The 14,970-nt window shown below is 38.0% G+C and overlaps 1 protein-coding gene across 5 annotated transcripts in view; it reads left to right on the top strand.

The window, feature by feature from the left end:
- Window positions 1–3,528: 3,528 nt before the first annotated feature.
- The window catches only part of LOC128515924 (NACHT, LRR and PYD domains-containing protein 12-like), a 32,974-nt gene continuing 21,532 nt past the window's right edge, over window positions 3,529–14,970 (top strand). For 4 of the 5 annotated variants that reach the window (XR_008356718.1, XM_053490188.1, XM_053490185.1 and 1 more), the window contains exons 1-2: window positions 8,971–9,092; window positions 10,682–10,792. Coding sequence is in view for 4 of the 5 variants with exons in the window: in XM_053490188.1 (XP_053346163.1) it covers window positions 9,025–9,092; window positions 10,682–10,792 (179 nt within the window). In the remaining variant the exon portion in view is untranslated. Of the gene's footprint in view, window positions 3,672–8,970; window positions 9,093–10,681; window positions 10,793–14,970 lie in introns of those variants that run through there. The other variant, XM_053490187.1, reaches the window with a different exon arrangement.

Genomic DNA, 14,970 nt, shown 5'->3' with positions numbered 1-14,970 from the left:
TTTCATTCTTTTATTTTTATTTTTTTTGTTGTTTTACAATGAAACATGCATACATATGTGGTATATGTCTTCACACACACACACACACACACACACACACACACACGCACACACACTACATGGAGTTATCAAAGGTCTCATACTATATTTTTTGTTTTTAATAAGTTAACACAGGTCTCAGAGTTTTCCCAGAGCATGTGTGTGTTAATGCCGCGACTGTAATCCCCCTCAGAAGAAGCATTTCATCACAGCATGATAATCTCTCCCTCTTTCACTCCTCACTCTAACGAGCTGTTTCAGTGTCTGTGTAAATGAACTACTCCTAAACAATGTCCACTGTGTACTCTTTGGCCAGGCAGATGTGACGTCCGTTGCTTTTCCCTCGTAGCTGATTTTGTTACTCTGGTTTAGCTCATAAAAAACATCAAGACGAGACCTCGGCTTTATATCGGTCGTGTTTTAACGTTTCTATCACTAATGAGGCTTTACTGAGGATGACTAACCCACTCACAGCAGAATTAAATTAGCTAGGTTAGCTGTTTGCGGTCATCATAACCCTTCAATATAAAAATATCTCATTTAAATCTTTAGAGAAATGTAAACATTATAATGCTTTTTATTTAGACAATCTGCAGCTCACAACAGTTACATGTTTACAAATCTGTCTTACCAGGAACAATATAGTAACAGCAGCCTGTTGAAACAAACAACACAGCGTTCTGACTACTCTTTTGGATTTAGGCATTTTGTTTGTGTTTAACCCTTATTGTGTTTAACCCTTTTCATATGCCTTTTGGTCTTTTTTTTTTAATTGCTAAATATTTAAAACATGGAGACTGAATTTGTCCCAAATCTTGTACGCTACATAAATATATTCTTCTTCTCTTTCTCTCTCTCTCTCTCTAGCTCTCTATCTGTCTGCTCCTGTTGTATGATGTCTTTGCACATGTAGTTATGACATCATGACTCATTCTTTACAAACTATTCATACTGGTTCTTATGTAAAGTCCCTCAATAATATAAACACAGGACAATGTTTGACCAAAGGAGAGACAGTTTCATTATTTGACTATGTGGATTTTATTTTTCCTGATGTTTGTTTTTGTGTTTTAGGATCATATTTCAGTCCAGCAGATGAGATCAGCATCTTCAGGGATTAGTAATCTGTTCATGAACTCTCTGTACATGCAGTAATATTTAAAAATGGAGCACTTTAAACTGGAGACAGATAATGAGACCCCACCCTCAGAAATGTGGTAAGTTAATGTCCTACTAACACTATTGAGAAATGATGTTCTTAATATCAAAGAAAGAGAGACAATAATGTCATGCAGTTAACAGGTATACAGGAGACAGTACACTATAACCATGATATGAGACATGTCCCTGTATGACAACAATGATGAAACACTGCTGACACAAAACATTTTATTGTAAATTTGAGGATGCATATTTTTATCTGTAATGCAACAACCACCTCAATATCACTATAACAGGGTGATAAACTCACACTCTGAACCACCACAGCATTTTTGTGAGCTCCTGAAAAGACATAATAAAAATGTATTATTTTGTTTGTACTTCTTTTAACATTATTAATATAAATAATATAAAATATTGTTTAATAGAATATTGTTTTTTAAACATTATCATGAAATGCAGAAGTGAATCAAACTAACCGATTTAACTAGAGAATGAGGAAAAATTGTGGTTTTATTTTGTATATTTCCTCATCCTATATAATTAATTTCTGCTTAGCCCATGAGAATTGTTGATTTTAACCTGCATTTTAGATTGTGGTCCAGCCAACCGTGATAGAAACTGGAGTGTACGTATATACAACAGTTTACAGTAACTACCTTCAGACAGCTGCACTCTGGATCTGCTGTGAATTCTCTATAGTGTGAAGACACAGTTTAAGTTTGTGTGTTAAACACAGTTTCAGTATTATTTTCCCCGTTCGCGTGGACAGAATGTCATGAGGCTGTTGTCCTGGTGTTTGCCTCTTGTGGTATAACGCCTCTTTCTGTTTAGCCGAATTTTACATGTTTAATTTGAAATGCTTTGAAACAGTAAAGTTTCCTCTCTTTGACTTTGTGCTCTGTGAGCTACAGGATCTTGTGCTACAACCTAGTGTTACATTTAGAGCTTATCCAAAATATTAAAAAGTTTTGAGACAGGTGATATAGAAAATTTGTCTCTACTTTGATTTTGAATAATGATTAAATCTTGTCTCATTTCCACTCTATAATGTTGTACAGTAAATTCCAGATAAAGAGATCAGCACTCGACCTTGTCTTCATGGAGAGTGATCAGTCTATGGCTCTTCCTTCCATCCATCCATCAAACGCTTATCCAAATTTGGGTTGCGGGGGTAGCAGTTTCAGCAGAGAACCCCAAACTTCCCTTTTTCCAGCCACCTCAGCTAACTCTGACTGCAGAATCCCAATGTGTTTCCAGGCATTTCCCTCATACTTTAAAAGTGAAGACGTCTCATCTGTACACAGGTAACATCCCATAATTCTCAGTGATGAAGTCAAACACATTATTTGTTCATGATGTAATATATAACGATGCAATAATTGCTAAATTCTGAGCTGATACCGATACCAATATTTAATATTATAATGTGGCCGATGGCACACAAGCTTTTTCCAAATTTAGAAACAAAGTTTTTTCTTACTATGTTCTCCAAATTATGTTAATTGTAAAATGATATAAAAATGCAGTTAAACAGTGAAGAGTAGACATGAGACAATACATTAAAACCATAATATGAGATGGATTTCTATACAGGCTTCACAACAGTGATGAGACAGTGTTGACACAAAATATTTTATTTTATATTGTAATAAAATAATTTTTATCTGTAATGTCAACAAATCCAAATTTGTTGACCAATAAACAAACGAGGAGTCAATGACGAGACCAAAGGCAGAAGTTTTATTTACTCTTCAGAGAAGATCAGTTCATTAAACTCACTTTCATTATTACTTTTTCAAAGATCATGTGGACAGAATAAAACAAGGCTGTTGACGGTGAACTATATACAGTATCTCCTTTTCATTAGGTTTAACTTTACATTTCTAATTAGAAATGCCTTGAAGCAGTTTCTTCTCTATAACTGTAGGCTCTGTGTGATACTACCGCTGGTGCTGCCATCTAGTGTATATAGTGGTAGATCTCATTAAGAATATTAAATGGAAGTATTGTGATACAGGCTAGGGCATCGGTGGTATTCCTCGCCTTCCATGCAGAAGGCGCAGGTTCAATTCCCAGGCAGTGCCCAAACCCCAGCCACTGGATACAGTGCCAGTCCCAAATCCAGATAAAATGGGAGGGTAGCATCAGGAAGGGAATCCGGCGTAAAACCTGTTTGTGTTTGTGTGTGGACCAGATGGTCCGCTGTGGTGACCGTTTCTGGGAGCAGCCAAAAAACCAACAACAACATTGTGACACAGGATATGTGCAGCACATTTATCTCTCCTGTATTTTAAATAATAATATTACAGACAATTAATTCTGTCTTGTATCTACTCTATAATGTTGTACAGTAAACCCAGGAGAAAGAGATCAGACTTACCAGAACACAGCTGTGTCTCTATGAACAGTGATGGGTCTATGGAGCCTCCCAGGAACTTTAAACATGGAGACTCCTCATCTGTACACAGGTAATGTGGTTATGCAGTAATGCGCTACCGCTTTATTTTTGCTCGCGGCAGCGTAACAGCCCGTTAATTCATGCTTGTGCAGTGATGAGATGGACAAATTGGTCGATGCATGTCTGTTATTTTATTTGCTGCATTGTCAGGGCTACAGTACAAAACTTTCGGGTAGATCCCGCGCTTAAATCAAACTAAAACTACTGAAAACAAAACAAACTCAGGCTCTATATGCCCACTTACATCTCGCATTTGTGTTTACACACACCGGACTGCATTACCCACAATGCATCTCCCACAACACTCCCTACACAGCTGTCGTAAAGCAGCCTCTCTCCTGCAAGAAATGTCAAACACCACAAGGTGGCACACTCTTTGTAACATTAAACTAAATTTTAATGTGTATAGAGAAGACAAAACTACGACGGTGCTCCTCTAATTACCCTCCATGCTGAACTTCTTCCTCTGTAATGATCAGTGTAGGGAATGAGAGCCTGGACTCATGTGGAAGATGTTTTATTTTGTCAGAATAAAAGTACAATTTGAAAATCCCTGCACAAGCGAGCTATGTGGCAGGGAGTATAGACTAGACATACGGATTGACAGCCACCTCCGTGAGCGTCAGACCAAAGCTTAATATATTTAATGTAATTCATAAAGCCAATGTATCCAATAACTTGTCAGAAAAAAATATGTTAATCAATACAGAAGTCCAGGACAAGCAACAAAGAAGAAAGTTTTATTTTTACTCTCTAGAGAGAGTAAAAATCATTCAGAACAGACACAGTGTGTGCCATGTATGTACCAAGTTTTAGTTATGGATGTTGGTTTAAATGCTCCTATAACCATCAACAGCTGCTTCTTGAGTTAAACACATAACTCACTGCACACAATGTTCTTCCTGTCAAGGGTATTTATACACACACAAGAAGTCTTTTAGACTCACACATCTGTCTAGCCCTTAAAAGAGTGCAGTAGAGTAAACTAAGATATGATAGAGAAGTATAACTATTATTATTAATATTAGAGTACAATACATCATAGTTTCCATTACACACTGCAATATCACTACAACAGTGTTAATCTCAAACTCTGGCTGGGCCACATCAGCATTGTTTGTGCAAACTTGATGAGACATTTTTCTTTTGTTACTTTCACTTAACATTAAATTAACATTTAAACTAAATTAACATTAGGAGATGTACGTATGTAAGAAGCTGCAGCACAAAACCTGACTTGATGCGACTGCAGTGTGTCTGAAATGACTGTGAAATTTACTACAACACTGTAACTAATCACACAAACTGCAGCTGAGACACAAACTAACTGCACTGTGTGACTGAGTGAAGCAGAAAGTTTATATACAGCTCGCCTAGAAGGCGTGTGTGTGTGCGTGAGCGAGAGAGAGAGAGAGAGAAACATTTCACATTTAAAAGATTTATCATTGAGGGACGATTCCGAGCTGGTTTCTGAAAATGATAACGATGAGGTTTGGATCCTAAAGCTCCAAGTGTTACTATAGAGTAAAAACACGCAATGTCACACACTCCTGCTGCTATATCATTAGATAAACAGAGCAACTGTTCATATCTTCTTGGTAGGTGTCGTTTCTATATATATATATATATATATATATATATGTCATTATGTCTAAATGTGTGTGTTGGTGCTTGCAGTAGGACTGTTATGGGTTAGAATCACAGCTGTAGTTCTGTCGGAGCGCACCGGCACCACATTTAATCACTTTTTACTCCAGTTGAGGAGAAACAGGGTTTAAGTTGCCGTAGTTACCTTAAAGTGAGTTGAGTGATTCATGTTGTTAACTCCTGCAATTAGTGCTGGGCGATATGACGATATATATCGTGGGGACGATAGAAAAGTGTCTATCGTCCTATTTCTCTTCTATCGTTTCTAACCTAATTTTATCAATTACTAAAGAAAATATTGCATTAAATAGGTTATGACAAATGTATGATAATGTCTTGTCGCTATGCAATGCATACTCTACCCTTTATATAAGTGATAATCAAGAATAAAAATGAACTTTTTCGCAAAGAAACTCCGTCTTGTGGTTTTGCGACATGACGCTTTACGTTGTTGCGACATGCTTTACGACATGCTTTACGCTAGTTAACTCGTGAGTGCTTAAAGATGGAGATGCAAGAGGTTAAAGATGAATGCCCGGAGTCGCAACAAACTGAAACTGCTATGCAGGCAGCAGCCCAAGAAGTACTTTTACCGAAACGTGGGGGTACGTCAGTGATTTGGTTGCATTTTGGCTTTAAGAGCTCTGACACGGAGCGCGGAGTGCTTTTCTGCTCAGAAACTTGAAATGGGTGTATACTTAAATATTTTTTTTTTTTTTTTATAAAGTTTTTGATACTATTTAAATAACTATGATGTGGATAAAAAAATGTGAAGGCTACTGTAGCTCTACCTCCACCACATCTGTTGTCAGTTGATACATTTATATTGCTAAACTAAAATGTATTTTTCTCATTTGTGACAGTTCAGTTAAATGTCACTTCAAAATAAAGTTGCAAAAAAAAGTATGCAATGATATTTTTGTTATTATTTTGAGAATAACTGAAAACGTACTTTATTGTGGGTGGTATATCGTGATGTATATCGTTATCGTGATATAAAATAATCCACATTGTGATATATGATTTTTCCATATCGCCCAGCACTACCTGCACTGAGTAAAATACACGGAAAAACATTCCACCTTAAAAGTTGCCAGAGAATGTTGCTGTGTTGCTAGCTAATGCTAACTAATAAAATGAAAAGGCATAGAAACAATTTTTTTGGAAAAATGCTTTTTTACATATGTTATGTTCATTAGAGTACAGGTTCAAAAAGCAGGAAAAACAGCTGTGAAATGCCTTATAACATCCCCAACATAAGTGGGTTAAGGAGGGTATATTTTTCCCAACCATTTTTAGTATCTGTGTACTGAATGGTTAGGACAATCCACGTCACCAAAGGGTCGTTCCAGGGCAGTTTATTTAATAATTAGCAGTCAGCCGGCAGGACAACTTGTATTTTTTCCTTGTAACTGTGGAAAGAACTTAAAATGGGCCGTCGTTTTTAATCGTATACATAAGTGTAGTACATCATTTAAATCTGTAAAGGGTCTACTTTTATTATTTATGTACACTCACAGTATCCATAAAACACTGTGCTTTTGTAAAATAAAGAAAATGAACAGGGTCACTTTCAGCCGTCTCAGTCTCCTCTCTATCACATCTTTCTGAAACTGTGAATACTGCACACACAGACATGAGAAATATATCTATAGAAAGCCTAAAGGATCTACTTTTTAATCACGCAAGTTAAATCAAATATAAAATATTCTCAGTTTATGTAATCTGTATAAATCCAATGAGACGTACAGTCTTTCTATATGATAATGGCCTGAGACAGGACACGCACACATGCTAGTCACAGGGATGCAGTCAGGGTAATCTACATACAAGGCCACGCCCCCAACTCTTACACGCGCGCGCACACACACACACACACACACACACACACACACACAGATTCAGTGAGTTCTCTAAGCGTGTGGAAGGTGTCATATGCTGTACAGGTTTCTGAAGCTCTACAGAATGTTCTGGACAGTGGGAGGAGTTTAGAGCTCTTATATAATCCTTATTCTGTTAATAGAAAACTGATACTTTATTTTTCTGCGCTTTGGCTTTGGCCAGCTTATATGTAAATAAAACACTGAGATATTACACTTAACAACAATAACTAAAAGATTATACATTATAAGATAATTAATTAAATGTCTTGGAGTCAGATATTTAAATCACAAAGTTAAAACACACATTTAACCTTCAGCTGACCTTGTACTTCATCCTGGTACTTGTTACTGTACAAAAGTCATTCTCGCTCTACAGCACTTATATACATGTGTCTAAGACTTTTACACAGTACTGTACATTTTATTTACAGTAAAATTTCATTTAGTAATAAATTATCAGTCAGTAATTTTGTTTATTAAAGACATGAGTTTTGATTCTCCTCAAAAGTAACGTTTTAGGCCTGAAATTAGTATAACTCTGTTTAAATTCATGATTGTGTTTGTTTTTTACCCTGATTCAGACATTTACTTCCTTGATTCTGCAGTAATATAAATATATAGTGTTATATAAATGTCTAGTGTTATTAAACAAAGGTTATGGAGAAACAAGTTTATTGTCCCTGTATAGTGCACTATAAGTCTGTTAGAGAAGACTTACCAAAAATACTCACATTTAAATAATAAACCAAGTTGTAAATCTGTTGATGAAGTGTGAGTCATTGTGTCTCTGCAGGTTGCGTGAGTGTGATGTCTCAGATGAAGGCTGTGCTGCTCTGACTTCAGCTTTGAGATTAAGACTGGAGAATCTTCGCTGTAAACAGGAGACACTGAAGTAAGATCATCTCTCTGAGAGTCACATGACCTGCTCCTCAGTAAGACACATTCTCTAATAGTGAGACTGAAGCAGAGGTTTTAGGTTCATCATCAATGTCCTGAGGAGGAAAATTGTTTCTTTTCACTGCACACTGATGATTTGTCACAGAGTCTTTGGGTCAGATGTACGTATGTGAAAAGCTGCAGCACAAAACCTGACTTGACGGAATCACTGTTGTAAAGTACAAATAAAACAAATTAACCTGCAATTTACCTTTAAAAAGAATTGCGACAGAGCGGTGTTTCTGTGTAGAGCAGAGTGTGTGTGTGAAGGGGCACGGTGTCCAACGACACAAAGTGCAGGCTGATGGATGGAGAGAGAGAAAATGGATCTTCAACCTCTCTAATTAGACTTTCTTTTGCTTTACACGCGCGCTGTACACACACGCATACAGACACAAAATAAAATATGTTTTACGCACACACACGTGGTCACAGTGTTATAGTGAACAGTACACACGTGCACAGATGTTGAATATACCAGTAAGAGACGCGCACTAAGACCCAGCAGGGGAGACGATTACCCACAATTCCACAGCACAAGAGAGAGGAAAACCGTTGGCTCAGTTGTGGTCACGTGACGCTCGGCATCAAAACAAGAAGCGCATGAGTGATACATGTTACTCGGTACTCGTTGTTGTTTTTTTGGTGCTTGTTTGTTTTTCAAGTCAAAATTTATAAAAAAAAATTTTGCTTTTCTTGCAGAACACTCGCAAACCGTGTTACTAGTAATCCGAGGTTTCACTGTAATGCAATAGAAAATATAGCAAATTTGTCTCTTTCAGTATTTTGAATCACAGTTTTACAGATAATTAAATTCTGTTTTATATCCACTTTATAATGTTGTACAGTAAACTTCAGATAAAGAGATCAGACTCAGAACAACCCAGTTGTGTCTCCATGAAGAGTGATGGGTCTATGGAGCCTCCTAGGAACTTTAAACAAGGAAACTCCTCGTACAGACACAGGGAACATCCCATAAGTCAAACACCTTATCCGTTCATTCTGCATGATGTAGTAAGGATGCAATGATAGTTAAATGCTTGGTTGATACTGATTCTGATGTTTAAAATTATAATTTATAAATGTTTATTTTTTTTTTATTCAGAAAAAAACCCAGATTTTTTTCTCTCCAGTTTTATGAAATTTTGGTCATTTTGTATTATCATTGTGTTATCTAAATATCAATGCATTCATACAAAATGATACATTTAAAATTAGTGCTAATCCAGATTATGTTATAAAATGATTGGTTTATTAAGAACCATTCAATACATTATCAAAACCTGGAAGGATAATGCTGAAACGTCAACTTTGTGGAAGAAATGTGGTCGGGAAAAACCCATGAATGGAGATGACTTTCAACAGTAAAAACCAGGGCTAGTCTTAGTAATGAAAGTAAGAGCATTTCCATACACACACCATGTGATGAGAACTCACAGGATTGGGACTAAACAGCTGTGTGTCCAAAGGAAAACCACTTGTAAGTGAGACTCATCAGAAAAATGGCTTCAGTTTGCTAAAAAATATAAAGACTGGACTTTTGACTATCAGTCAAAAACACACACACAAGGTCAAGAAAACTCATAGCATTGGATCTAAAAAGCTTTGTGGCCATATGAAAACTTCAGTGTAAACAATCTGGAAAATAACACTTATTTTTGGTAGGTAGCATAGTTATTATACTTCGGAGCGTTGAAAAAAGGTCATGTGACCTGATGAGTACAGATTGAGTCTATTCCAGAGCGATGGGCGTGGCGGGGGTGAGAAGGGAAGGACATAAAGCGATTCTTCCATCATGCATAGAGTCCACTGTACAAGACTCTGGAGACATTATGATCTGGGGTTACTTCAGTTGGTCATTTCTAGACTCAGAACGTTATGTGGCAATAAAATGAAGTCAGCTGACGACCTGAATGTACTGAATCACCAGGTTATCACATCTATGAAGGTTTTTTATTTATTTTATTTTTTTTCTCTAAGAGCACAGATATTTTCCACGATTCAAAGTGTTAAAGTTCTGGCAGCATGAGGAATCATTTTACACACAATCACAACTTTTTAGTATTAATAATATTTAAAAAAAACGATGGTAGATTGTGCCTTAAGTAAATAAATAGCAATTGAGTCTCACCATCGAGCACAACACACAGGTGTTGATTTTAACCTGCATTTTAGATCGTGGTCAAGCCAACTGTGATAGAAACTAGAGTGTACGTATATACAGCAGTTTACAGTAATTACCTTCAGATGGCTGCACTGTGGATCTGCTGTGAGTTCTGTATAGTATGAAAATGTTATACACAGTTTCAGTATCATTTTTTTCCGGTGCATGCAGACAGAATGAAACTAAATTGTTGGTCTGGTGTTTGTCTCTTGTGCGATAACGTTTGTGCTCTGTGTGATATTACCCCTGGTGCTGCCACCTAGTGTGTATAATGAGTTAGAGCTCATAAACGATATTAAATAGAAGTATCACAATACACAGTGTATCTGTGATTTTGTTATCATAATATTACAGACAACTGTCATATATCTACTCTATAATATTGTACAGTAAACACCAGAAAAAGAGAACATCACAACCCAGCTGTGTCTCCATGAAGAGTGATTGGTCTATGGAGCCTCCTAGGAACTTTAAACGTGGAGACTCCTTATCTGTACACAGGTAACATCACCTATTTCTCAGAGATAGAGACAAAAACACATTACTTGTTCATGATCTAGTAATTAAAGATGCAACGATTGTGAAGTTCTGGGCTGATACTGACACTGTTGTTTAAAATTATAATGTGATGTTAATGTTTTTGTTGCGTTACAGCTCATGTTTATTTCACATACAGTAGGTTCTCATGTGCATGATGTTACAATCAAAAATTTTGTACAATGAACAAAATGGAACAATGGCAGCAAATCCAATCACTTGTCAGGGAAGAATCTGTTGATCAATAAACAAACTAGGAGTCAACGATAAGCAACAGAGAAGAAAGTTTTATTTACTCTTCAGAGAGGATCAATTCATTCGACACTAACACATGGTGTGTGTAAAGGAAGAAACAACTCAATTACATTTACATTATTATTCATAGGAGGAATGGACACAAGGTGTGTGGGTGTGTGGGCAGTTTTACTTAAGGATGTTGGTTGAAATCCTCCTACAAGGCTGTGGTGCACACACACAAGGAGTCTTTCAGACTTAACCATACAGTGGTTAATCAATCGGAATGTAGGTTCTACCGTCGCGGCGCTCGGCGGTACCGTTTGGCTTTGTGCGTTTGCTGGCTTTTACCGTTGAGTGGCGCTATATAACTACAGGCTGACGCCTCATGCCTTAGTTCATTCTCTGCTGGATTAATGATACAGAGTTTTAGAACTGCACGTAGTAGCGGATAAAATCAAGTAAAACATTGTAGTTAAACAAATTTATAATCACAGAACTAAAATGACAATACAAATGTAGAATTTAAATTAAATTAAATCTTATTAGGATCAAATTTAAACAAAATAAATGTTAACACAGTGAGCCTTTAAATTTTATCACGTGTAATTAGAAAAGACGCGTGTAGGGTTTTGTGTCGTCTTATATCTTGTGTTCTTTAAATTTATAGTAGATTTATTAACTAAAATAAATGACCATAAAAATTATAACATTGTCAGGACGTTCTACTGCGTCAGCTGATGTTGGTCATTCAGCCCCGCTTGTGTTTGTGCGTTATTATAAGAATGAAATGCAGTAGACTGTTATGATCTGTAACGGATTCGACCCATGTTGCACGGGCGGCACCATAAAGCACGGACACGAGGCGAGGTCTTACGGGGAAAGGGTAATTTATTTAGGTAAAATGGGGAAGAAAAGTGTTGAAGGAGGAAGAATGGAAAGAATGGGATAAAGGTTGTGCATGTGCAGTTCCGGGGGCTGTGCCACACTGGCATGCGGGCACACAGCTGACGATAAGTGATGGTGCGCGGAGTGGCAGAACTGAGCATGCGGAGGCAGCGCTTCTCCCGCTGTCGATGGCCGGCGCGAGTTCTCGCTGACGCAAAAACCTAACCACACTTTTCCTCTTCGGCAGCGGGGCTGCGAGGGCGGGCACGGTGCGGGAGTGAAGATGCCGCGGGAGCTCGCGCAGCTCTTTCTCGCGCTGTCCTCAGCGCGGAGATCAAAGGGCGGAATTCTAGTGTCCTTGTTTAAAGCGCCTGGGCCGCGTCACATCTCCCCACTGACATGCTTTTTTTTATATTCTCCATTACATCACGTACTTCCCAGACCTCAGACAAAACTCCGCGCCTTGCTTTTATAATGCGGAGCAAGCCCGAGATCATATTAACGTTAATTATCGCCAGCCGGCACAAATAGGCGGCTCCAGTCCCTTTGCTGCCTATTCAGGGAGCCTACGGAGTGAGGGAGTAGTTATAGTAGATTTGGGCGTACACCCATCACACGCGCACGCCGTGGCAGATCATCATAACTGTCTTTAACTTGTATTTCATAAGGTTTTCCGAGCGGTGGTACAGCGCAACGGGGCTCATTATTTACTATTAAACATTAAACGAATTTACAAAACTTAATGTGTGCGATTAAGCGCTGATTCTACGTAGGAAAGTAAAGAAGAGGATCCTGATGCTCAACATTCCGGAGACCAAACCCCATTTAAATTAAATTAACAAATATTGCATGTAAATAACAATAGCCCACGTTTAAAAAAGCATTTTTATTTAGATTATAAAAAAATAATCCTGCATCTGTTTTAGGTGTTCCAGCTGCCACTGTTCTAAAATTCAAATTAAATCAAATCTTATTAGGATCAAATTTAAGCACAATAAATGTTAACACAGTGAGCCTTGTGATTTTATCACTTGTAATTAGAAAAAAAGCGTGTAGGGATTTGTGTCATCTTATTTCTTGTGTTCTTTAAATTTATAGTAGATTTATTCGACCCATGTTACCCAAACGACTCAGTTCAGATGTAAGTAAATGGATAGAAAGTAAATGGCTGTGCTGGGGGAGGGAGGTGCTAATGATTTGGTCGGCTCTGTGTGTGTGTGTGTGTGTGTGTGTGTGTGTGTGTGTGTGTGTGTGTGTGTGTGTGTGTGGGAGAGAGAGAGGGGGGTGTCGCGGTGGTTGATTATTCAGTGAAACAAAGGCTCAGCTGAAAAATGTTAGGCACATCAGTCACTTAACCCCCAATAAAAGGTATCTGAGTGTTATGATAGTTGTAATATAACAGATGCGCACTGAATACTAAACCTAAACCAGGCACGGAGATTAATGAACCAAGATAGCCCCCATACATGTTTAAAAAAAATAAAAAATAAAAATACCAAAGAATATTATTGTGTATAGACTGATTAAAAACAATGCAATTTATGCTATCATAAGGAAAATAACAAGTTCTTCCATTCCAATGATTAAAAAAGGTAACAATGTCAACTTTAGAATCTAGAATCCAGGAGATTAAAATTACACAAATTAAAATCACTGAAAGTCTCCAGAAGAGCCTCAGATTCAAGAGGTTTTTAAAGTAGGGAGAAGTGCATTTCAGTTCCTCTGAATGTATAGGTGAGAACAGCCGATTCACACCTGGGGAGGGTGAATCATTTGTATTTGAATGTTGTCTGGCATTGTAAAGCAGAACAACCCAGGATTAATAGGAATTCTTATACTGCATAAACATTATTTAGCACAAAAAAATTCCTTGCGCTCGGGAAAACTATGCGTGCGGTTGAGCGCTGGTTAGACTATAGGAAATTAAATCGGAGGGTTTTTATTTAGACTATTAAAAATTAACCTGCGTCTATTTTTAGGCGTGCCAGCTGCCACTTTTTAGTTAGAAGTTTTCAATACAAAGCTTATAATGCCCACATGACATGACGGAATAAGGCACGGCTGGTGATGATTGGGGTTTGTTGGGTTACAGTGGATTTTACTACGCGGTGTGAGTGCAATGGCCATCCGTCTGCTCGCGCTGACTCTGCTCTCCGCGGATGGCCGTACCGCCCCCCTCCCACCTCTCGCTCCTTTGAAGTCCCCTGGGCGCGTTCCATTTGCCCTGCTTGCATGCCGCACTTCCGCGTTGTTGCACGCGCGCTGCATACACAGCGCGTAGTAAAATCCACTTTAACCCAACAAACCCAGAGTATTTTATAGCGCAGGGTGCAACGATAGCAACGATAGCTCACCAGTCATGTGTAATTCTGCGGTCCCGCTGCTTCGCATGTCTGAAGGAGAGGCCGCCTAACTAGTGAGCGAGGAGCGATATTGATTTGGGCGCACGCCGTGACAGGCTGAAAAAACTGTCAGATTAATGTGCAAAAACTATATAATAAAACTATATAAGACTACATGCCTTTATAAGACTCAACTTTTATTTAAGCGCACTCACAATAACGAAAAAACGTTGTGATTTTGTAAGTGTTGTGATTTTGTAAGTGTTGTAAGCTGCGCTGCTCTGTATTGTTTTTGGTGAACTTGAGCGCGTCAGAAAATGAACGCAAACGTTTTTTTTAATGGTCAGAGTCAGTCTGCTTGCTGTTTTCCCGACGCGTTCATAATCATTAGTCTACTTCTTCCGGTGCGCTCTGGAAAACTCCATGCATGCGGCTGAGCGCTGATTAAAACTATGGAGTAAATTAAAGAGGAGAATCACGATGCCGAGTCGAAGTCCTGAGCCCAAACCTCATTTAAATTAAATTAACAAATATTATAAGTAAAAAAACAATAGCCCACATTTAGAAACCGTTTATAAATTCTTTCCGACATGAGTTGGCCCGGTGTTATGCGCAGAGCGCCAGGAGATTTCCTGAAGCTCCGAAATCACTGGGCATGTTTTCTAAATAGATGCTATC

This window comes from Clarias gariepinus, chromosome 28 (assembly GCF_024256425.1).
Source record: "Clarias gariepinus isolate MV-2021 ecotype Netherlands chromosome 28, CGAR_prim_01v2, whole genome shotgun sequence".
Lineage (NCBI taxonomy): Eukaryota > Metazoa > Chordata > Actinopteri > Siluriformes > Clariidae > Clarias > Clarias gariepinus.
The sequence above is the reverse complement of the archived record's forward strand: the minus strand, read 5'-3'. Positions and strand labels throughout refer to the sequence as shown.